Source organism: Labeo rohita, chromosome 24, assembly GCF_022985175.1.
Source record: "Labeo rohita strain BAU-BD-2019 chromosome 24, IGBB_LRoh.1.0, whole genome shotgun sequence".
NCBI lineage: Eukaryota > Metazoa > Chordata > Actinopteri > Cypriniformes > Cyprinidae > Labeo > Labeo rohita.
Window position 1 is genome coordinate 5,987,236 of NC_066892.1, and position 26,173 is coordinate 6,013,408.

The 26,173-nt window shown below is 32.0% G+C and overlaps 2 protein-coding genes across 3 annotated transcripts in view; one reads left to right on the forward strand and one right to left on the reverse strand.

Moving 5' to 3' along the window:
* The first annotated feature begins 2,626 nt into the window (after positions 1 to 2,626).
* nrbp2b (nuclear receptor binding protein 2b) lies at positions 2,627 to 25,565 on the forward strand. 2 transcript variants are annotated; one of them, XM_051098371.1, is made up of 18 exons: positions 2,627 to 3,077; positions 16,447 to 16,569; positions 16,667 to 16,768; positions 17,179 to 17,268; positions 17,381 to 17,421; positions 17,520 to 17,614; positions 17,899 to 17,922; positions 18,890 to 18,976; positions 19,089 to 19,144; positions 19,253 to 19,348; positions 20,861 to 20,993; positions 21,461 to 21,563; positions 22,110 to 22,160; positions 22,245 to 22,380; positions 22,463 to 22,516; positions 23,156 to 23,219; positions 24,028 to 24,083; positions 24,257 to 25,565. In XM_051098371.1, the coding sequence occupies exons 1-18, from the start codon at positions 2,958 to 2,960 to the stop codon at positions 24,338 to 24,340; spliced, it is 1,515 nt and encodes a 504-aa protein (XP_050954328.1). In that variant the 5' UTR covers positions 2,627 to 2,957; the 3' UTR covers positions 24,341 to 25,565. The 2 variants fall into 2 exon arrangements, with proteins under 2 accessions (XP_050954328.1, XP_050954329.1); XM_051098372.1 differs by having other exon boundaries at positions 18,899 to 18,976.
* Positions 17,927 to 26,173, reverse strand: part of yme1l1a (YME1-like 1a) — a 416,634-nt gene continuing 408,387 nt past the window's right edge. Inside the window, exon 19 of the transcript XR_007825652.1 lies at positions 17,927 to 17,941. The gene's annotated coding sequence lies outside the window, so the exon portion shown is untranslated. The remainder of the gene's footprint in view (positions 17,942 to 26,173) is intronic.

Below are 26,173 nucleotides of genomic sequence, written 5' to 3' on the forward strand. Positions count from 1 at the left end.
CAATTTTTAGCAAGGCATTTGTTTAACCATCGGCTGAACTGTTGCTCTTTTGTAACTATGTGCTGGCATCATGCACGGTTCGTGTCTCTTTAGGGTCACTCAGTGCTCTAGATGCCGGTTTAGAAACTGGGTTTGTGTGTGCTGCTGCTGCATTAATTCCCTCAAGTCTGATTAAAAAACAAGAAGATGGAGAGAAGTATAAATAAAAATAGTTCTAAACTATGGCCAAAATAAAAAAAGAAGACATTTTGAACCTATATGTATGTGTGTGTGTGTATTGTGTTATTCTAAATGCATCTGAATTGTACACATATAGGAAAACTGATGTTTCTGTTGAAGAACATGAATTTTAAAAGGAAATGTTGCATATTGAATCTATGTCTGTCAGTGGTTAATCAGAACCATGGACAGCACCTGTCTGCAAACCTGTCTGACACATTAAAAATGAAGGTTAATAAGACATCAAAGATGACTTGAGCAAATTTAGTCGATTATGCTGAGATACTTTTTATTTTTTGTCCTCAAGCAGGCTGTTTCACTTCGCTTTATTCGAGTGAATAGTATTGACATCAAATTAACTGAAAATAGGTCTCTCAGTAGACAAGAAAACATTGATGTCAGACAACTGAAGAGAGCATACTAAGAAAAATAAACAAGAAACAAGAATGAATAAAGAAAGAAACAATACCTATGATCCTGTTAAAGATACTTTCATAGGAATATAAAATGATGACAAATGTAAAAACCATTTAAAAATGTAAATTAAAAAGTAGCTTAAAAGGGAACAGAGAACATTATTGGTATTTGTTAGATGATATTTTTGTTTGAGTATTGAAGGAAATATTGTTTGCATATTGGATAATATTTAAAACTGAGTTGAAGATTTGTGTGCAAAAATGTCCAAAATTTGTGTCAGATATTTATTATAAATATTAACAAATATATATTTGACAACAAGTATAGTAGATAAATAAATAACCACAGCCTGACAATGTTATTTTAGTATCAGTAAGATACTATTACCTATTAACTATCATATACCATTATAATTTTTAAATAGTTTTTGTATTGTTTTGTAGTTTTAATTAACATTTAGTTATTTTGTTGTGTTTTTGTCCGTTTTTTTTTTTTTTTTTTTTTTTTTTTTTTTTAATATATCATTATATTTTTAATTAATTTTTTAGTTATTACATATTGGATAATATTAAAATTGAGATTTGTTTGCAAAAATGTCCATTATTTTTGTCAGATATTTTTTTTAATCAATATTAATAAATAGTAAGCTATCTGACAACAAGTATAGTAGATAAATAAACAACCAGAGCCTGTGAAAATGTTATTTTAATATCATTAAGATATTATCTATTAACTATTATATACTGTTATAGTTTTTTAAATATATATATTTTTATTTTTAAACTTTGTATTTATTTTTGTATAGCTTTGTAGTTTTAGTTAAAGCTTTAATATTTTTGTTGTTTTTGTCAGCTTAATTAGTTTTTTAATATATCAGTATATTTTAAACTAATTTTTAAACTAATTTTTAATTATTTTTTATTTCACTTTTAGCTGTTTTAGTACATCAAGTTAAACTAAATGAAAAAAAAAACACTGCTTTGCCAATTCGCTAAAATAAAACACGATTATATATGTTTATTTCAAGTAACACAACATTATTTAAATGGTTTTGGTTTTAGTTAACTTAATAACCCTGTTTTGTTAAGTAGTTTATAACCTTTTTTAAATATTTGATAGTGTGTTAAAAAATGTCATAAAATCAGCCAATAAGGCCTATACAACATATGTGACCCTGGACCACAAAACCAGTCTTAAGTCGCTGGGGTATATTTATAGCAATAGCCAAAAATACATTGTATGGGTCAAAATTATTGATTTTTCTTTTATGCCAAAAATCATTAGGAAATTAAGTAAAGATCATGTTCCATGAAGATATTTTGTAAAATTCCTACTGTAAATATATCAAAACTTAATTTTTGATTAGTAATATGCATTAGTAAGAGCTTTCTATGGACAACTTTAAAGCTGATTTTCTCAATATTTAGATTTTTTTGCACCCTCAGATTCCATATATTCAAGTAGTCGTATCTCTGCCAAATATTGTCCTATCATAACAAACCTATGGAAAGCTTATTTATTCAGCTTTCAGATGATGTATAAAGCTCAACTTCGAAAAATTGACCCTTATGACTGGTTTTGTGGTCCAGGGTCACATATAGCGCCGTTGCGCTGCGGCTGTCCCGAGTTCGAATCCGGCTCATGGACCTTTCCCGATCCCACCCCCACCCCCTTCTCTTTCTCCCACTTCGCTTCCTGTCCAACTACGCTGTTTTATTTAAATAAAGGCATAAAAACGCCAAATACAAATCTTTAAAAAAGTATTTATTTATTTATTACAAAGACTACATTTGTGTAAAGAATATAGGCCTATATATATAATTTTACTTTATTTTTTATATATGTATTTTTTTATTTTTTACAAAGACAGTACATTTGTGTAAATAATATATATGATATAGATTGTGATTATCTCTGATTAGTGAATATGGTTTAGTAATACTGTGTTGTGTAGTCGTGTTTTCTCCAGTCATTACGGTAATCTGTGAGCCAACAGTTGCGCTCGATGTGTGTGTCGTTTTAAAGCGGTAAACTGCTGAATGAGAGGACGTTTTATTTCTAACGGCTCTTATTCAACTGCTGTTTTCAGTATGAAAACCATATTTGAATTTCATTGGATTTAAAACGAATAACGCGCTGAGGGAACTACCGACCATCAGTTGTTGCTGACAGAAAATAATGTCCCTGGTCTGTGGCGTATTGAACATTGAGTCATCTCGCGTGGACGTCCACAAAGCAGCGCGTCATTTCAACGCTGTTTTGAGGTGTTTCCTTCGCAACGGCCAAGCGGCGTTTGTGCGACGGTCATACCGTCACATATAATGACTATGTCAGTCCCGGAGAGAAACTCTGGATCCGAGGAGAAGGAAGAGGAGAGCGAGGATGAGAGTGAGATCGTGGAGGAGAGTCCGTGCGGCCGCTGGCAGAAGCGAAAAGAGCAGGTACATGACAGTCGGTCACCGACCAGTTTATAATTAACCGCCCCAGCTGCCTAAATAATCAGGTGGCGATCACGTATGTGCATATTTTGGACGCGATGCCCACAAATGCTGCCTAGGTAGGCAGCTCACTGTGATGCTGAAGTAGGCAGGGCGCTGTAGGCAGATGCCATGCTGTCTAGGTTGGCTGCTGATCCCAAAAAATGCTGTCTAGGTAGGCAGTGAGCCCATTATGAGGGTTAAAAAGACCCCCACCTAGGAAGATGCTACCAGTCTAAGCATTGAACTCACTATGATGCACAAAAAACGATTTTTAGACAGTAAGCTTACTCTTAGGTAGCTCTTTTTGATATTTTGGAAGGCAACTGATGCTGTGTATTAAGTGAACAGTTCTGTATAATGGCCAAAAATGCAGTTTATGCATGTAGACAACTCTCTGTGGTGACCCAAAATGCTGTTTATGTAGGCAGCTCAATGTTGGTCAAAAATGTTGTTTAATGTGTAGGCAACTTGATGCCCTGGTAAGCTGCTTGTTATGATGGCTGTAAATGCTGTGTATGTAGGCAGATCAGTGTTTGTTATTCATCTGACAAGGCTAACATGATTATTGCGTAATTTTAGTGACATGGTCACGGTTAGTAATCGTTTTAGTCATGGTTTAGGTTTTAGGAAGACAGAAATATTAATTTGAGACTGAAATTATTTGTGATAAATTTATACATATAAATACATATAAAAAATTATATACATATAAAATAATTCGTTTAATTTTAATTTATATATTAAATGATTTAATAATTGAATTGAATACATTTATATATATAGTAAATATATATGTATAGTAAAAATTAATTATATTAAATATGAGACAAATAATTATATAGATGGATCATATTCATAAATTTAATTTCATTTGTGTAATTTATGGTTTAATTTTAAGTATTTATGTGTTCATTTAATTTTTAAAAACAACAGATATAAATTATATATATGAATTATATATATATTAAATATATATAATTTACATATTACTTTATTTAATGATTTAATAAGGTTTTAGAAAGAGGAAAATATTTTATTTAATTTACAAACACACACACACACACATATATAATTAATTACAAAAGAAGTAAAAATAAATGTAATTAATATTTTTTCTCATTTTTATATTGCATGTAGGTTAAAATAGGAGTAAAATACATTAAATTAAATATGATACAAATATGTGTATAGAACTAAAATGTTAATAATTTAATTTGTTAATTAAAGTTAATAATTTATTTTGTGTTGATTTGTAATACTATTTATACATAACAGATATATATATATATATATATATATATTTAATGATTTCGTAAGGTTTTAGAAAAATATTTAATTGAATTTATTTTATACACACACACACACACACACACATATATATATATATATATATATATATATATATATATATATATATAGTTTAGATTTTACATTATTTAATGATTTCATAAGGTTTAGAAAATAGAATATATTTAATTGAATTCATTTTATATACATGCATATATGCATATATATATATATATTACAAAAAGTAAAAATAAATTCAATTAAATATTTACAAATTCATATTTATTCTAAATTTTATATAATGTAGGTTAAAATTAAAAGAATAACACAAACACAACCAAACTGAATGAGAAGTTCTGTCTCATTAGTGTGTCAGAATAAATTCAGTCTCTTTGTCTCTAAAGTTTCAGTAGTGATAAGAAGATAAGAACTTACTGAAGTTTATCACAAGCTTTCACACATTCTTATCATTTATATTTATGAGTGCATTACTTTGACACTCCCCAGTGCTGTTTTTCCATTCATAAGCAAACGGGTGAGTAAAGTGGTGCTATGAACAACCAAGTACTACTTTCTCGGAAAAATATGATTAATTTCACCTGCAAGACTTTGATGGAAATGATTGCCTGGGGTTTTCCACACAGTAAGCTTATAGATGCATCAAATCTTATTACAGTACTTATTTTAAATCCTGTTTGATTTTTTGGATTTTGAAACACAGATGCTTCTAAAGAAATCACATTTAAAGTTAGATAAATTTCCACCAAGCTCTCTTTGAATGAGTTCTGCACACTATGCTCTGCATTTTGCTCAGTATAGTGTCAACAGAAACCAAGGCATGATGACATACAACTAGTTTAATTATTAAATGATCAACCGACCATGAACAGGGAGTTCTGCACACATCAAAATGCACATTTTCCATCAAGAAGATATTTTTAAGTCTTATATCAGTGATCTAAAGAACAAATGCTGTCATCTAGATTTATTGAAGGATCAAATTCCTGCATAGACAGACAGTTTAGACCCAGTCGGACTAGTTTAAAGCAAGAGGAGCGTGTCAGTGGTGTTAGAAACTCACTGACACACTAATGCAGCAGCACTTAGATGTTCTGATAGCACATTATCCCGTCTGCTCGAGTGATGCTTTCTCATTACGTTGCTTGGAGCAGTAATCGGCCATACTTAGCATGAGGATGTCTGACTCTGTTAGTATTGATAGATCTTTCATGACATTACAGATGCAACATATATCATATATGATGTGATACAGATGAGTGTATAGCACTCAGCAGTTTAGCAGTAGATACTTAAGCTGTCTTTTTACAAGGAGTAGAAGAAAAAATCTAGATGTACAATTTAGACTCCAGCTAGTGGGAAATATGTATAACTAGTATGAATTTTGCTTAAATCCATGGTGAAAGTTTCATTTTCTTGCATTGAATTGGGAATGGAGTTGCACTTAAATGGTGTGAGGTCAAGATCAGTCAGACAGGTGCACAAGAGTGGATACTGTCGTCAACACACACCATGAGCTCCGATCCCGGTGGAGCTGTCAGCTGAACAAGCAGCACTCTCGGCTGGTGTTAATTAAAGGAACAGCCCTCTATTTCCCATTCTCTGCTAATGCTATTGAAGATAGCAATTTAAACGTCTCTCCAGTAGTGAATTAAACCCAGGGAGTTTTCAAAGCTATTCGGATTTTTATGTGCTGAAACGTACAGCACAATTACAGAAATGGCAACAGTTTGCATTAGAAATCACTAGGAAGTAATTGTATTATTGTATGCTTTGACATGTAACCAGCATGGCTATTTCTACTACTGAGAAGTGATTTGAAAGTATATTTTCAGAAATTCATTCTAAGTCAAGGGTAAAGGACATACTATGAAAGCTTGTAAAGGTTATTGCGACTTTTTTTTATACTGAGTTTACATCTCGTAATTCTTACTTGTTTCTTGGAATTCTGATTTTACATCTCACAATTCCGGCCTTTTTTTACATCTCAGAATTCTGAGTTTATATCTCGCAATTCCGAGTTTTTACTTTCGGAATTCTGAGTTTACATCTCGCAATTATGATTTTTTTCTTGGAAGTCTGAGTTTACATCTCACAATTCTGACTTTTTTTGTGGGGGGAATTTACATGTCGCAATTCTTTTTTCATTGAATTCTGATTTTGCATCTTGCAATTAAGATTTTTTTTTCCTTAGAATTCTGAGTTTACATCTTGCAGTTCTGACTTTGTCCTGCGAATTCTGAGTTTACATCTCACAATTCTGACTGCGTCCTCAGAATTCCGAGTTTACAGCATGCAATTCTGACTTTTTCCTTGAAATTCCGAGTTTACATCTCTCAATTCTGACTTTGTCCTGGGAATTCTGAGTTTACATCTCACATTTCTGACTTTGTCCTCTGAATTCCCGAGTTTGCATCTCGCAATTCTGGCTTTGTCCTTGGAATTCTATGTTTACAGTTCACATTTTCAAGTTTACATCTCGGAATTCTGACTTTTTTTTTGGAATTCTGAGTTTACATCTCTCAATTCTGACTTTGTTCTCAGAATTCCAAGTTTACATCTCGCAATTCCGGCTTTGTCCTTGGAATTCTGCGTTTACAGCTCACATTTCCGAGTTTACATCTCACAATTTTGACATTTTTGTTTCAGAATTCTGAGTTTACATCTCGCAATTCTGGCTTTTTCCCCCCAGAATTCTGAGTTTATATCTCACAATTCTGACTTTTTTTTTTTTTTTTTGGAATTCTGAGTTTACATCTCACAGTTCTGACTTTTTCTCAGAATTCTGAGTTAAAATCTCACAAATTTTTTAAATTTTTTAAAAAGTTGAGTTTTTACCATGGAATAAAAAAATAAACAATTCTAACCTTCTAGCTCACAATTCTGCCTTTTTTCCCTGACAATTCTGAGTTTACATCTTTCAAGTCTTTTTTTTTTCTTTCACAGAATAAAAAAAAATAATATTGAATTCTCATAATTCTTACTTATCCCCTCACAATTGTGAGTTTTATATCTTGCAATTCAGATGTTTTTCCTCAGAATTACGAATTTATATATTATTATTAAAAAAGTAAGAATCGTAAAATTTAAACTCAAAATTGTGAGTAAAAATGTCCAAATTGTGGTATAAAAGGTTGCAGTTACCTTTTTTATTTCTTATCCTGGGCCAGAAACAAGCTTTCATACACCAATACTAAGAATAAATATTTCAGTTACAGTTAGTTCTGCATTATGAAAGCAGACTGTCAGTGTTTTCCTTCACGAATGTCTGTTGAGGACATGTTTGGATTTTTGCGGCCCACAGCAGGAAATTGACTGACTTATGCTTGGATTGTTTTCATTGTCTGAGTTCCTCCAGGGAAGTGGAGGAAATGTAATGTCAGAAACATGTTTACACTGTCTTTATTTATCTGCGCTCTTAATACTAAAGAATATGATCAAATATTGTTTGCTTCAGTAGTACATTTCATGACCTTTATCATTTTCCACTGGTATTTATGGGCAACTTATTTGCTCATACAAACTCATTTACCGGAAAATCTTAGGCCTGGATGGCTAGCTGAACTTTCCATCCAAAAAGATCTTAACTGTACTAAACCACCAATAAACCAGCAGTTCATACAAATAACAGCTTGTTTTCTCCTTTTCACATGTTTGCTTAGGTAATACACCAGGGAGTGATTAGTCTCTTTATAGAGCTTTTTATTAAATATATGTTTTGCCGGAACATATTAATGCTTCTTTCAGGATTAACGCAGCTGCAGATGCCTTTAATGACTGTTGGGATGGCTTCACATCATTATAATTACTGATTCTTGGTTTTGGCTGCAAATGCTCTCGGTTGGCTGCGATGCACTTCCTAACACCTCAGCCTGAATATATTTACTTTCCAAATTCAGCTTTGCAGTGTTTTGAATGGTCTCTTTTTCCTAGAATCTCTTGCTCTAAATTTAAAGGAAAATTCCAAGGATTTCATGGTACAGATCTTTCAGATGGATCTACATGTATTAGAGAAATAATTAAATCAATTAATAAATCAATAAATTAAATTATACAGTCATCAAGAATTTATTAATAAAGGAGTATTTGATAATAAAATACTGATGAATAAAAAAACATAAAAATTGAAAATGCAATATTCAGGCTAGCGATTAATAACAGCAACAACAAAATAAGAAGTTAATAAGAAGAATAAGAAGAAGTTATTTTTTATTTTTAACAAGGTATTATTAAAATTACATTTTTAGAACATCACTTTCAAATGACGTTTTCAAATTACATACTGATTTTTTTCTGTTCAGTTTCAATACCTAGCGTATGGTTTCAATAAAGTTTTCATTTTTGTTCTTTTAATCTTTCAGGATGACTATAACTTTTACAGTTCGATTAATCATTGCTTGATTTGTTGAGGGTCCAGTTCATAAAGTTCAGTCCTAATCTCTCATTCACTGGTGTTATGTATAAAACAGATAAGCACCAATAAGAGTTGACAGTATATTAGAAAAAAGCTTTGTGATGATCCCATTATTTAACATGGTAATCCACTAATTGCTTTTAAATAGTTTGTCTGAAGAGAATAGAATACTCTAAAACACCTTCGGCTCAATGGTGCATAGCAGGAGTCAATAACAATGACAATCTAATTGCATGTTATTGAATTCTTGTAGTGTTTAATGCAATAATACTGCAGTACTGTTTCTCTAATGAGTGGTTAAAGCCGACTAGTCAATATTTCACCAAATGTGAGCTCTGTCAGATATTGGCCTGCTAGCTTTGAATGCAGACACATCGACCTTTGAATCTTACATAACGTCTACAGTCAAATCTGTTCAGTGTAGTTTGTTTTACACTCTCGCCAGACTGTGATATTGACTATTTTCAGTTTTCAGTGCATATAGTAGCTTTGATGTCCATTTTTAATAAATGTATGCATTTTTTGTTTTTACAGCATGTTTCACTCTTGTGCATTTCACCAGAGACTCATTATTAGAAGATGTTGATGTACCTGTGCATGCTCGAGGTGCAAACGCAGTCCAAATGGACTTTCAACACCTTTCCAATTGAGAAAATAAACACATGCCAAGCATGCCTCAGGGTTTGCAAGACTATTTCTGCAACTCCTGGAACAACAGAGCTGCTTTCTCTTAATTCAACTACAATTCCTCCATTGTTTTGAACCTCTTTTTATCAAGTGGCTGGTCTATAGAGCCTGGTATTACCTGGTAAATTACAGTCACATTTCCTGTATATATTAGACAGAGTGACCTTAGAGGTCAGTGGAGCGATGAGTTACGGTGAGAGGTTTACAACTTCCAGCTGGTGATTTTTTTTGTAAATGATATATTACTGTACCGTTTAATATGAGGAGAGAAAAGCTTGGTTCCAAATGTGCTGTTATGTCAAAAATATAGCATTTGTGATCATTTTATGATTCTAGGAACAAGACACTTCTGTAAATTTACTGCAATCATTTGATTTTATATTTCAGCAATGGCTTATATTATAAAAAGAAATCATTTTTTTCTCCCCTGACCGATGGCCATTTAGTTTGTGATTCAAGTTCAAATCAAGTCACACATGATCCTGATTTAACCCAGACTAACCTGTCGGGTTCAGAGATGAGCCCAGGGCTTTTTTCCTGTTGAAAGCGGGACAGACCCAGTTAGAGCTCGGTGTCTGGATGTAGAGGTCATTGTGAGGACACTGTCTCTCATCCACAGGCTTTTTCACCTTTTTACACACACACACACACGTACACCAGACGTGACACTGATAGAAAGTGGCCTGCATGACAGAAGCTGTGAATGTGAGATTACACTGTGCTATTTTTAACCTCATCCATCTGTGAATTTTAAAGCAGAAAATGAAAGGTAAAATGCATCTTTGCCACAGCGATGGAAAAAGTGGATAAAGAAACATTCTTACCTTGTTGAGTGCAATTATGTAAAGGATAATGTATAGTCAGACAGTTATTATCGCAAAACAAACCCAGACAGAAAAATTATTACCTTTATGGAGTTTGCGACAGTGCCTATGCATTATATTTCTTGCATAGCTGTTCAACAGATAGCACAATAAATGTATATTAAATATTTCAGTTTAAATTCTGTTGTGATAGCAGAGACATTAAACTAGTACATATATGTAGGAATATGATTTATGCAGTTATATACAATAATATTTGACCTCCTGCTTTCAACCAATCAGAATCAAGTATTCTAGAGCGCATGTGATAATGTACATTATCAACCTTATTCATCAATGTGGAAGCGAGCCTATGAGCGAGATTAATTAATCACTATAGGGAAATAATGAGAAGAATAATGTGCAGTAAACATAAAACTGTTTGCACTATAAACCATTGTGTCCATCATTAAGATAATACATTAAAATAATATGGTAAGACATATCAATTTGCAATATCAAGCAGCAAAACGAGCTGTTTTGTACAGCTAAAAATAGCTGGAAGCCAAACCCATAAAATATACAAATGGTGGATAATATGTGCAATATCACACGAGCAAGGCTAACATTCAAATCAAAAGCAGCCATGTGATTGTGATATTTGTTTTATACAATGCTTAAATAAATAAAAGGTTAATAACATTTTATATATAATATTCCCAGTTAGTTTGTAAATCTTTGCAACCACGAAAATTATTCCAAACACAGACCATAGCATGTCCACAGTAACGTGTTTGGTTCCTGAATCAGTGTTTTTGAACGAATCATTTGAGTTAATGATTCAGTGACTCACTCTTAAAGGAGAAGTCCACTTCCAGAACAACAATTCACAAATAATTTACTCACCCCCTTGTCATCCAAGATGTTCATGTCATTCTGTCTTCAGTCGTGAAGAAATTATGTTTTTTGAGGAAAGCATTTCAGGATTTTTCTCCATATAATGGACTTCATTGGTGCCCTGATTTTGAACTTCCAAAATGTAGTTTAAATGCAGCTTCAAAAGGCTCTAAACGATCCCAGCCGAGGAGGAAGGGTCTTATCTAGCGAAAAGGTCAGTCATTTTTTTCGGAAAATAAAAATTTGTATACTTTTTAAGCACAAAAGCTTGTAGCACAGGCTCTGGGATGCACTAAGACTAAAGACTAAGAAAGTGCAAGTAAGTCAAATGCTGTTTACAAACAAAAAGGTACAACGATGTCGGATGATTCTGAAGTTGTAGGAGAAAGTAAGATGGAGTTTTTTCGCCATACTCATAGCCTTTTTGAGCCGGAGTACACAGATGATGAATTTAGATGTGATTCGTAGTAGTGGTGGGAAGTTCGGATCATTTTACAGACTCGGACCTTTGAGTTTCGTTCAGCAAAATGAACAAATCTTTTTTTCTAGTCATTTCGTTTATTTTAGCAAAATCAGCATCACATTACAGCCCCATAAGACGATTTGAAAAACCCGAAGACTCAAAACAGGTGAACTAATTCCAGTACAGAACCTAATAGGATGTTGCGCATGCGAATCACTCCCCGAGACGACTCGTTCTTCCCGAGTCACATTAAAGATTTGTTCAAAATGAACGAATCGTTCAAGAACGACCCATGGACGCGCATCCCAGAGCCTGTACTATGTGAGCTTTTGTGCTTAAAAAGTATACAAATTTTTTTTTTCAGAAAACAATGACCAAAGGGTTGCTAGATACGACCCTTCTTCCTCGGTTGGGATCGTTTAGAGCCCTTTGAAGCTGCATTTAAACTACATTTTGGAAGTTCAAAATCAGGGCACTAATAAAGTCCATTATATGGAGAAAAATCCTGTAATGCTTTCCTCAAAAACCATAATTTCTTCACGACTGAAGACAGAAAGACATGAACATCTTGGATGACAAGGGGGTGAGTAAATTATTTGTGAATTGTTGGAGTTCTCCTTTAAATAAATTTTTTCATGCATAGCTGTGCATACAAAGTAATGCACATTTCTGATGCATGTTTCTGTTTATTTTTCTTTACTAAGCTCCTTATCAATCTTTATCAAATACTGTACCACATAAAAAACGTAAGTGCAGCAGAAACAATGAGAATATAGAGACTTAATGCCTTTATTACTCTAAGAATAGATTTGTGTGGGTTAATGTGTTAAAGACAACAGGTGTAATTACAGCTAAAATTATACTGTTGTATTGAAGAACAGCACAATAGGGAACTTCTCTCATATACTCCAACAATTATCTTTATGCTTTTTGTGCATGACGTCTGTTTTAGTAATGACTACTTGTCAAAAAAGCACAAAAAAGGCTGCTGTACAAATGATGCTTTGTTTAGTGTTTTGCCGACTGGAGCTTCCAGCTTATTGCATTTATTTTAATGTCAGTTTGACTTTTAAAGACTTTGTTTCATCAAAGTTTATATAAATCCTCTATGGCTGCTGTTGCATTCCGACATGCATTAAATCCACCAGCCCCTGCGACCTCTTGACCTCTGAGATGGAACCCTGTTGCAGGCAACATGCCATACATGCAAACAAGAGCAAAGGATTGTGGGTAATCCATACAAATCAGGGCTTAGACTGGCAGTTAGTGCTGTACTTCTTTCATGGTGTTTTAGGATCATCCCAGTTGTACCCAAAAAGCATTTAAGGTTAATCACAATCAGCTCTTTGAGCTACAAAACATAGGACCTGAGTTCTGGTTCTGTTATGGTTTTGTAACGGCTGATTTTGTAAAGGTGGTTTTGTAATAGCTGATTCAATTAAATTTAATTTAGAAATAAGATGTAAACAAAATTGATAAGAAAATTTTAAGTTAAATGTTGTATATTGAATTAAAAAAAATAAAAATGTTTTATATATATACATACATATATATATATATATATATATATATATAAATAGATTATTTAATTATTTTTAAATGACTATTAAAGTCTTAGAATTCAGTTAGATAAATTATATTTTCAAATTTTGATTTGTAAAAAGGTTAGAAAAAAAATGGATGTCTAAAAAAATAGTGTTTAGCCAATAAATGACAGTTTTTAATGGTCAATGTTGATTTAATTTAATTTCAATTCCTTTTATTTCATAAGATGTAAACAAAGTTGATATAAAATCAAATATTATATATTAAAATATATTAAAATTATAAATTTGTTTGATCAAATATAAATTAATTATTAAAATAAAATTAATTTGACATCATGTTTACTGCAAATTAATGTTAATTTTTTTATATTAAAAAAATTCAAAAAATAAAATATTTAAAAATATATATTTTTTGAAAATAGATTATTTAATTATTATAGGTCAGTGTTGATTTATGTAATGTAATAAGTTAATTGAATTTAATTTATCAAATAAGATGTAAACAAAATTGATAAAAAATCAAATGTTATATATTATAAATCTGAATTTATTTGATAAAATATAAAATAAAGCTACAAAACGTAGGACCTGAGTTCTGGTTCTGATTTCAAAGGCTTAAACCCACAACATCTTGGTTATTATCCTCAGAAAGCTACAGGAAAAACACATCAGTAGCCTTATTTATTTTGTGAGGCTGATATATTGTGGTCTGGGCTAGATTCCCATAATGACTCAATGGCTCTAGTGTATCTGAATGCAGCAGTTCCTTCACATAATCACATTATTGACCAAAACAAGTTGTGAAGCTGAGATGGACATATTTGAAGGGATGTTTTGAATGATCACCCGTTCACTAGAATGCAAATATGCATCATTCACTACATATTAATAAACCTATTATCTTGAATGAATAAAATGACTTCATTTGAATGAATTTATGCATATGGCCTGTTAAGATACTCAGCGATTGTGCCATGTACATGCAATAGACACTTTTGATCCTAGTCCATATCTCTACAAACAGCTTGGCTCAGAGTGGCAACCAGAAACATGTGTACCGTAAAACTTCTAATATAGGAGGCCCTTTTTTGGCTCAGTCAGATAATTCATATTGCAACATATGTGCAATCCCAGCCAAGTCTTGACTTTGAACTTAATTTGAATACCCTATCACACTATGTGAAAGTGCATCGTGTGTTGAGGCTTGAAATGTTCAATGTTAAAAGCCTAGCTGTGTTTAGGCTAAGCAAAGCAGACAATGCATTTATTAGTCATACAAGTACAGACACTTGCAGATGAACACATACTGTGTATTTGTCTGCTCACATGCACAGGCAGAGATGATGTGTGAGACATGCATGACTCGGCAAAGACGTGTGTACTCTTCCTCACGACTTGCTGTCTTTCTCCTTCGTCTCATCTCTTCAGTCATTATCCCTCTCTCAGCATGATCCTCTTTTCTATGTTTCTCTGGCATCATCTCTAATCTCCCTCTCTCTCCCTCTCTCTCCCTCAGGCTCTAATCTAAATTCAAATGCAACATTTTCTCTCTGAAAATCACTAAATATGCTTTTGATTTCAGTTACATAAATTATCCTTTTTAGATTTTGATTTGAAAAAGGTTAATAAATGAAATGGATGTCCAGACAAATAGTGGTTAATAAATAAATAACTTTTAATGGTTGATGCTGATTTATTTAATTTAATTTACAAATAAGATGTAAACAAAATTGATAAACAAAATCTTAAATCAAATGTTATATATTTAAATATATTACAAATATAAATGTCTTTTATAAAATATAAAATATTTTTTTAAATAAAACTAATTGTTACTTAATTATTTATGCAGTATTATCAAATTTTGAATTGAAAAGAGGTTAATAAAAGAAATGAATGCCCAAACAAACAGTGTTCAATAAATGATGTTTTTTAACAGTTGGTGCTGATTTATTAAATTAAATTTTATTTCATTTAATTTCATTTCGAAAAAAAAACTTTTTTAGACAAAATTGCCCCTAAAATGTAAAAATATCATTTTATTATTGATTATAAAAAACCCCTCACTTTACATAATCTTTTTACTTTAAAGGAATTATAAAATATTTAAAAACTGCATGTTATATATTTTTTAAATATTAAAAAAATTATATTTTTTTAATTGATTATTTAATTGTTTATGAATGGTTAATAAAGTCTTTGAATTCAGTTAGAAAAATTATACTTTAAATTTTTGATTTGAAAGTATAAAATATTATAAAGTGTTATAAAGTATTTGAATAATAAATTATACTTTCAAATTTTGATTTGAAAAGTGTTGTTTTGTAATGGCTAATTGAATGTAATTTACAAATAAAATTTAAACAGTCAAATGTTATATATGGAAATATATTGCAAATGTACATTTATTTTATAAAATGATGATTTGATTTATAAAAAGGTTATAACAAGAAATGAATGTCCAAACAAATAGGTTAGCCATTAAATGACAGGTTTTATTGTCATTTATGAATTTCATTTCATAAGATGTAAACAAAATTGATTAAAAAATCAAATATTATATATCAAAACACAAATTTGTACATTACAAATATACATTTATTTGATAAAATACAAAATAAATTATTAAAAATGATCTTAATTAATTTCTAACCAAATTAATGTTAAAATATTAAAAAAAAATATAAAAAAAGATTATTTAATTATTATTGGTCAGTGTTGATTTATGTAATGTAGTAATTTAATTGAATTTAATTTAACATATAAGATATAAACAAAATTGATTTAAATAAATCTAATGTTATATATTATAAATATAAATTTATTTGATCAAATATAAAATAAATGATTAAAAATAAGATTAATTTGACATAATTTTTACTCCAAAGGAATGTTAAAATATTTTTAAATAGATTATTTAATTATTTGCAAATTATTAAATTTTAAAAATGAGACTAGACAGAATGCTTAATCAGTTTGATTGATATACTAATCTTTCACTACACTCAATGCAGATGATCATATTTTAATACTTATGTCACAATATAAATTCATCAGTTCCTCATCATTCTTAAAATGTTTTACTCCAGTACTCATAAGAGGATATGATGACTTCTTAGGTCACTTGAGAAATATGAGAAGTGCAATGATAAATTGACCAGACTGGTGGAATAGATTGTAGATGTTAAAAGTGATTGTTTGTCTCCCCCTGCAGGTGAGTCAGGGCAATGTTCCTGGAGTGGAGAGCGCCTCTCTGGCCATGGACACTGAAGAGGGTGTCGAGGTGGTCTGGAACGAAGTTCTCTTCCAAGACAAGAAGGTCTTCAAGACAGTAGAGGTGAAAGCGCAATCCGTTTCTGTTCACACTACCATTCAAAACTGTGATAATGAATAATTTGTATGTTTTTGTGTATTTGTGTGCTGTATTTGTATAGGACAAAATGAAGGAGATGTTTGAGAACCTGATGCAGGTGGATCATCCAAACATCGTCAAATTTCACAAATATTGGCTGGATATCGGAGACAATCATGCTCGGGTAACACACGCACACACTTATAATGTGTCCATTGTTGTGACAATGGAAAATAACTATATAATATCTTTTCTTTTTAAGTATTTTAATTCACTTATTTGGAAACAATCATTATTTTTGCTTTGGTTGGTGCACTTACTTACTAACTTTCATTTTTATGGATAGTAAGGCCAGTATTTAACCTAAAAGACCTTAAAAATTCATAATAAGTAAAGAAATAAAGTCTCAAGCTTAATAAAACAAACAAAGTCTGAACAGAAAAAATCAGATCTGGCTACATGAACTTGCAGATATGGAAAGTGTGAGCTTGTATAGTCTAAGATTATGTTTTTCTAAAATAACTGTTTTTATTTTGGCATAAAGCTGAAGTGGCCATTATATGGAAATAGCTTTTCTTTTTATATCCCTCACAGGTTGTATTCATCACAGAGTACATGTCGTCTGGCAGCTTGAAACAGTTCCTTAAAAAGACCAAGAAAAACCACAAGACCATGAATGTCAAGGTCAGGCTTTCATAAGCATTTTTAGCCCCAGACTGATGTATAAATACATGATGCACATGATTATTACTGTGCAGTGCTGTGATTTTTGTGTTTATGTCATCCTATATTTCAGGCCTGGAAACGCTGGTGTACGCAGATCCTCTCTGCCCTCAGGTGACACACTCCTTCATTTGTGTGTTTGTGGTTAAAGATGTGTGTGTTTTGAGAAATGGAAATTTGTTAACAAGCATGCAACTTCTTCCACTCATCAGTTACCTGCACTCCTGTGACCCTCCCATAATTCACGGCAACCTCACATGCGACACCATCTTTATTCAACACAACGGCCTCATTAAAATCGGATCAGGTATATTTTCCCCTGCACTCTCAGTGTTTTTATTTCTCCTCTAAGTGGAGCTTTTTGGTCTCATTTTGGACTGAGAAGGCTATTTATGCACATTTATTGTTTAAAAGAATTTTAAAAAAGGTTTATGCGAACATTTAGATTCAATAAAAAACAAATGTTTCCTAACTGAAGGGTAAATCAGTATTTATGGAGCACTTATGCTCAGAAAAGTGATGGTAATGAAATAATGCAATCTGTATAATCATCATCCCATTGTCTTCTGTCAATTCTGTTTCTCTCTGTAGTTTGGCATCGACTCTTTGTGAATGGTAAGAGCCATTTTAACACCTCACACAATATGCAATATGTACAAATTTATCATAAAACCTAAACTGATAAAAACTTCATATGCAACTGTATATTCAACTGAAAAAGTCTGAAAAATAATAATCATTTTATATATATATTTTATATATATTTTTGCACAGTTTAATGAACCTTTAGACAAACTACTTTTAAAAAATCTTAGAAAAAAAAAGGGTTGCATTGTTTATAATGAGCATCATATTTGATGGATTTTATGGCTAATATGAAAGTAGTGAGTAGCATGGTTATATTTGAAGCATTAGCCAAAAATACATTGCATGGGTCAAAATTATCGATTTTTCTTTTATGTCAAAAATCATTAGGATATTAAGCACAGATCATGTTTCGTAAACATATTTTGTAAATTTCCTATCATAAATTTATCAAAACTTATTTTTTATTTAGCAATATGCAGATTTTTAGATTTTTTTTCACTCTCAGATTACAGATTTTCAAATAGTTGTATCTTGGTCAAATATTGTCCTATTTTAACAAACCATACATCAACAGAAAGCTTTATTGATCATCATGCAATTATGGTTGTTCAAATAAAAAAGAACAAATAAAAATAAAAATACAATTAAGATACGGTTGTCTCCTTAAAATATTTTAGAATACTTTCATGTTTAAAGATAATTAAAAATTCCACAGCAAAGACATGTGAACCACAACCTGAAGGCAGATGTTATTAAAATGATGCAAAAAGGCCTTTTTTTTAAAATTAGCTATACAAGCATAAACTATCAATCAGATGACAGAAAGCATCTAGTAGATTGTAAACATTTGATAGAGTAGGCTTTATAGGGTTAAAATTGATATGGTTTGTTAATGAAAATATCTGAAACCTAAAAACACACATTTATAAAATTGCATGAAGGAAATGTATTTTTATGAGAGTTTGACCCACACTGATCGTGTGCTCTTACCTAGTGTTTCCAGAAGGGGGCGTCCATGGTAAACTACACCAACACCGAGATGATAAGAGGAACCTGCACTTCTTCAGTCCGGAGTATGGCTGTGAGTCTGACCACATCTTAATTGCATTTTCCACTGGATAACTGTGCAGACTGGACATACAAGTATTTTTAGGCTTATACATTTTATATTTCCTTCTCTGTTCCTAATTTAGCATGTGAAGATGACTATGCCATTGACATCTTTTCCTTTGGGATTTGTGCTTTGGAGGTGAGACACCAAGAAAGCATGACAAGGCAGTGTTATATATTACATACAGCTCTTAACTACTATAAAACATGACAAGTCCCTCATGAAATAATATCTAAATTGTTTCAGATGGCTGTGTTGGAGATCCAGGCAAATGGGGATTCAGTTGTGTCCAAAGAGGCTATAAGCAATGCGGGCCAATCATTAGAAGACCCACTTATGAGGGTGTGTGTGCAGGGCTGAGTTATGTTTAATGGGCATTTACGATGGTTTTCTAAGCAATCAGACTGATTATTTTCACTTGGCAGATGATAAAACAGGTTAAGAAACACAACACCACAGACTTAGATTTAAGGACGAACCCATATTAGATCTAGTCATCAAATATGTGACCCTGGACCACGAAACCAGTTGTAAGTAGCATGGGTATTTTTGTAGCAATAGCCAAAAATACATTGTATGGGTAAAAATTGTTCTTTTATGCCAAAAATCATTAGGATATTAAGTAAAGATCATGTTCCGTGAAGATATTTTGTACATTTCCTACCATAAATATATCAAAACTTAATTTTTGATTAGCAATATGCATTGCTATGAACTTAATTTAGCCAACTTTAAAGGCGATTTTCTCAATGTTTTGATTTTTTGCACCCTCAGATTCCAGATTTTCAGCCAAATATTGTCCTATCCTAACATAAACCATAAATTAATAGAAAGCGTATTTATTCAGCTTTCAGATTTTAAAAAATTGACCCTTATGACTGGTTTTGTTTTTCAGGATCACATATGATAAAATAGTCTTTATAGGGTTAAAATTAAATGAAAATGTCGGAAACCTAAAAACCTACATTTATTTATTAAAAATGCATGAAAGAAATGTATATTTATGAGAGTTTGACCCGTGCTGATCATCTGCTCTTACCCAGTGTTCCCAGAATGGTAAATATTCTTTAGAAAATGTAATGTAAAAAAGTTCTTTTATATTAAACCAGAAATTTTCTGTCACATTTTCATTATTTGGAATAAAATAAACATTAACTGAAGTCAAATAAAGTATAATAAAACCTTGAACTTATTTGTGAGCATAGACCACAAAACCAATCATAGGGTTGATTTTTTGACATTGAGATTTATATATCATCTGATTAATGTACATCCATTGATGTATGGTTTGTTAAAATAGGACAATATTTGGCTGAGATACAACTATTTGAAAATCTGAAATCTGAGGGTGGAAATTTGCCTTTAAAGTTGTTCCGATGAAGTTCTTAGCAATGCATATTACTAATCAAAAATTAAGTTTTGATATATCTACGGTAGTAAATTTACAAAATATCTTAATGGAACATGATCTTTAATATCCTAATGACTTTTGGCATAAAAGAAAAATCGATAAGTTTGACCCATTCAATGTATTTTTGGCTATTGCTACAAATATACCTGTGTTACTTAAGACTGATTTGTGTTCCAGGGTCACATTTCAATTTTGCTAGTAGACAAGGTAAAACTAGGCTTGTAAAAAAAATAATTTTTCTCATTGTACTTAAATACTGTAACTAAGAAAGTTTAAAAACTACATAGAAACTAATAAAAATAACTAAAAACACAACAAAATTAATTCTATTTTCTTGTAAGACATACTCCAGTAATCTTTGTTTGATTTAAATAATTTTTTACACTAAATATCAGTGATAATAAAATAACGCAATTAATGACATGCTCTTTCATGTTTAACAGGAGTTCACCCAGATGTGTGTGCGTCACAATCCCAGACTCCGGCCGACGGCGCATGACCTGCTGTTTCACCGCGTGCTGTTTGAAGTGCACTCGCTGAAGCTGCTCGCAGCACACTGCCTCATCAACAACCAGTGTAAGCGTGCTTCAAAATAGAGTAAAAAATAAGAATGTACTGATTGTAACTGTCAGAAAAAATTATATAGCCACTACAAAAAACTGATATCTTTCCTCCTTGTAGTGACTCTTTAAATCATTCCATATATAGAAGATATATTTATATATATAAGAGATAATGGACTGTGACTATACATTACTGGTCAGAAAAATTGGTTACGTTTAAAGTGAGTTTAAATTATTTTTTTAGATTGCTGTGTTGGATATAAGCTGCCTGGCAACAAGGTTGTACAGTTTAGCAGTCATTGTACAAAATAATATTTGTGTATTGAAACTGACCAATCACATTCAAGTATTCCGAGCCATATAGTTTTCTTGTGAAGGATTATCTAAATGATACATTTTAAGATTATTTGGATTTCAGGTAATATAATTTTAATTTTAAAATAACAAAATCTTGCTTTTACATTTGATCTGGGTTTAAAGACATGCTTCCAGAGAACTGTGTGGAGGAGAAGACCAAATCATTCGACCCAAATGGAGTTATGGCAGAGATTATTCACAACGATCGCCCTCGCGTTCAGCTCAAGTAAGCATCTAAAACTCACACTGCTGTTTAAAAGTTTGAGGACAGTAAGATTTTATTTTGTGTTTTAAAATAAATAAATAATTTTATTTTAACAATTTATTCAACAGAGACTCCTGAAAAAAATGTAATTTTCCACACAAATATGAAGCTCTGTGAACTGTTTTCAACACTGATAGTAATAAATGTTTCTTAAGCAGCACATCAGCATATTAAAATGATTTCTGAAGGATCATATGACACTGAAGACTGGAGTAATGATGCTGAAAATTCAGCTTTGCATCACAGGAATAAATTACATTATAAAATATTTTGAAATAGATAAAAGTTGTTTTAAATTGCAATAATATTTTATGTTTTTACTGTATTTTTGATCAAATTTGGTGAGCATAAGAGGCTTTTTTGAAAATTGTTGAAAACTCAAACTTTTAAACAATAATATAAAAGTACTATGACATCTGATCAGACATGATTTGATATATGATATGTAATATAATACAGTGGTGTAAGTTTGATAAATTATTTTATTTGCTCTCACTTGTCCTGCAGGTATTCTCATGTTTCTCCTCTAGAGCTGGACAAGTTTCTGGAAGATGTGAAGTAAGTCTTGCCAGATGAAAGCATTAATGGTAAAAAAGTAGGTTTTGAGGTTTGTAATGTTTACATGTGCATTTTACCACTCAGGAATGGCATTTACCCTCTGATGAATTTTGCGTCCACTCGTCCACATCCCGTACCTCGCGCCCTCTCCATGTCCCAAGAACAGGTGGAGACAGTGAAGACCCCCACACCCGAGCCACAAGAGGCTGAAACCAGGAAGGTGTGTGTTTTCATCAAAACACATTTATAATAGTTCAGTGGAGTTCAAGTTGTTTCTTATTTAATCTTAATTGTCATTCTAGGTGGTACAGATGCACTGCAACCTGGAGTCTAATGAAGAAACTACTAAAACCCATGTGAGTGTGTCACAGTTTAGTATACATGCTTTTTTGCCTTTTTAGAAAGATTCACTTAAAGAGACAGTTCACCCCAAAATGAAAATTCTGTCATGAATTACTCACCCTCAAGTCGTTCCAAACCCATAAGACCTTTGTTCATCTTCAGAACACATTAAGATATTTTTGATGAAATCTGTCGTGGTACTCTCGTTAATGGTGGCAGACTCTCAGAGGAGAGAGGAAATCATTGAATAAAGTCGTTATTTTTGTTTTCCTTGCGCACAGAAAGTATTCTTATAGCTTCGTAAAATTACAACTGAACCATTGATGTCACATGGACTATTTTAAGGATGTTCTTACTACTTTTCTGCGTCTTGAACGTATCAGTTGCATTGTCTATGCAGGGTCAGAAAGCTCTTGGATTTCATCAAAAATATCTTAATAACATGAGTAATTAATGACAGAATTTTGGGTGAACTATCCCTTTAAGATTGCTCTTGATTAGTGATTCTCTGATGAGATTCTCTGTTCAGTTCTTTGTGTTTTTGGTGATTCAACTATATTTGCTTTAATTGTTATTAATGATAATGCAGACTATTATGTTAAGGGAAAAATCTGCTGAATCAGAGGCAAATGAACTGACATCTGTTTTTACAGCTCACTCTTTTCTTGAAACTGGATGATAAACTCCATCGGCAGCTCAGCTGTGATATTTTGCCAAGTGAGTGTAACTTATATTTTTCAAATATTTTTATCATCTCTTCATTACATAAGTGCAATAGGGCCTAAAATTGAAAGCCACCCATCAATGCAATAGTATGTCACTGCTGCATTGTTTTGTGGCATTCAATTTTAATTTCACATTGTGATATTTTAATAAATGTAGAATTCATACAAAATACATTTATTTTTTATTTAAAGTAAGTAGACCTTAGTGACTTGTGACTCAGAACTTAGTTTAATACTTAATGTTGGTATTTTTAAATAAAACTACTATATTTTATTTATTAATTTTTTAGAACATGAAATAAATCTGGAATAAAATAATATATAAATATTAGATGAAAAAACTTTAGAAATGTTGCTTTGGCAACTTACTTTTTCGCCAATAAATACAAAAAGTTCAAAAACTGAAATAAAAATAAATGAAAGCTCAATAAAATAAAAATGACAAAAGCACAACAGAATTGCTAAAACTTTTACTTACTAAAAATAAATAAATTACTATATTAAAAATAAATTAATTACTAAAATAATGAAGTTTTAGTCATTCTGTTGTGCCTTTGTCATTTTTATTTTTTATATAATCTAAATATGAATAAATATTATAATAATATATAAAACAACACTGGTCTGGAACAACAACTTATTTTAGTTATTTTGTGTATTAGCTTTGAAATTTGCATTTAAATATTCAAACATACTTGTCAATATTTAAAAATACTGTTCAAAATTCAAAGTCATGATGTTCAATGATTGGTTCACATTTAAAATATCATGTACTGAGTCTTAATATGTGGTCATTTCAGATGACAGTTCCAGAGATTTGGTCAATGAGCTTATCCATCATTCCTTCATCAGTGAGGTGAGACTAAAAACCACACCGAATTTCCTATTTTCAATATGTTTATCATATCATATCAGTATCATTTCTTGCATGTGGCATGTAATAAAAATGCTCAGAAGCAGCAGCTATAGCTAAACAATAACTTCTTGTTCAACTATCCTATGGCAATATTTTACCATCAATTTCCACAGGAGGATGGCGACAAGATAGTGGCGTTTCTGGAGGATGCTTTGAACCGACACCGTGGGTCCGCTAGTGCCATAACAACCATATGAATGACAATGGTCTGTTGCCATGGCGATGGACATTTACATGCCAGTGGAACCTGAGAGGGAGGCCCGCCAGCAGAAGGACAAGGACAATGGAAACGAACGATCCAGTTTGTCAGTTAGTACGAATAGCTGAAATCGAAATTGTGGTCTAAAAAGATGACAGAACATGACATACTGGTTTTTATGACAACACGTGATTGACCAGGTTAGGGGCCGCCAGAAATGCCCATCTATGATGACTGTGCTAACCTCCCCGAGTCTCCGTCCAGCACTTCCAGGTGTCACTATAGGAACCGTCCTTCCCACAAACCCGTGGGATCCTTAAGGGCAATTCGGCTGTTGGAGGTGTCTGCTTTGGAGAGCTCAGTAGATGAAAAAACAACCTGTTTAGGAAAACTAATTTGCTAAAGTTCAATATTGCCAATCGTTTTGTGGTTTAAACAGTTCTTGTTAGGCCAGAAACATACTCTACGCAAGTATGCAAATGCACGTGTGTTTTTGCATAACTGTGACATTAACAGACAATATGCCATTAAAGCAGATTTGTTGATAAAGTTAACTATAAACAGAAGTTAAGCTTAACAAGTTTCAAACTGTTGCTTTGCCATGAAAACAGTTTACACTACACTAAGAATGCAATGTCTGTTTGTGTTATGAATTGCATTTGGACACATTTTTAGCAGCATTTTTGCGTAGATAATGTTACTGTCCTGAGGAAATAATAAACTTAGCATTATTATGGCATGATTGGATTGAAGGGTCAGTTAGGATGTACATTTTTTGAAGAGTTACCTGTCTTTTAGCTTATCAAATGCTATCTACAAATGTATCTTATGATGTGGTAAGGCCAATCAAATAAATGTGATTGTAATTCTCTCTGCAGTCCACGCATTGCCCTGTCAGCTATCACGAGAATGTCTTAATATGCAGCTGGAGTGTTTTGCATATACAGGAATGTATTGCCTTATATAAACATTGCTGTTTGCTGGTGTGTAATAACACTAATTGAAAAGAACACAGTAACAAACCACATATTTTATACAGATCGCACATGTGAGAAATAAGATGGATCCTGGTTAGTCAACCAGCTAACCAACTGACTACATGGTTTTGGTGATGTCTTTGGTGGAATGCATTAAGATGTACATTTCTGTGGGATACACTAAGAAGTTCTTTGTCATGAGCATTTACTTACCTGAATAAAGTTGAACTCTGATCTCTATTAAAATGACAATTTATTTTCATGCTTTTCTAAAATGTTATCACTGTTTTATGGTCTCATGATTATTAAATAATACACAAAAGACCTGTTTGAAATAGTTTAAATGGTTTATAGACTGTTTTCACAACGCATCATCAATCGGCCATATTGGCAGCAATGCCACTGAACCAAACAAAACTTGCACATTTTGCTGATTATTGCTGCTGAAAATGGCCAATTATTGTCATGTATTGGGCTGTACTAATCGGTCAGACCGGGAAAAACATTTGGACTACTATAGACTATAGTTGAAACAAATCAAGGAGAAGAGTGCAAAAAAATGTCAGGTAGGTGAAATATTAGGCTAATAGCTTAATTAACACTGCTTGTTCGTATCTTTACCACCTATTAACTTGAGTTTGTCAAAATATTGCACACTTTCCTGCTTACTAAGTCCTTCTCTATATGATTTACAAGCTTCCAAACGTTTTCCCATGGTTTATACAGCATAAATTAGCAGAATAACAGTAGTACATTAACTGTGCAATCAATGCTGTTGTTTACATCTGATTATTGCCATTACGGCCACACATCTGGTTAACTGACCAAATTGTGACAAAAAAATTGTGTTTGCA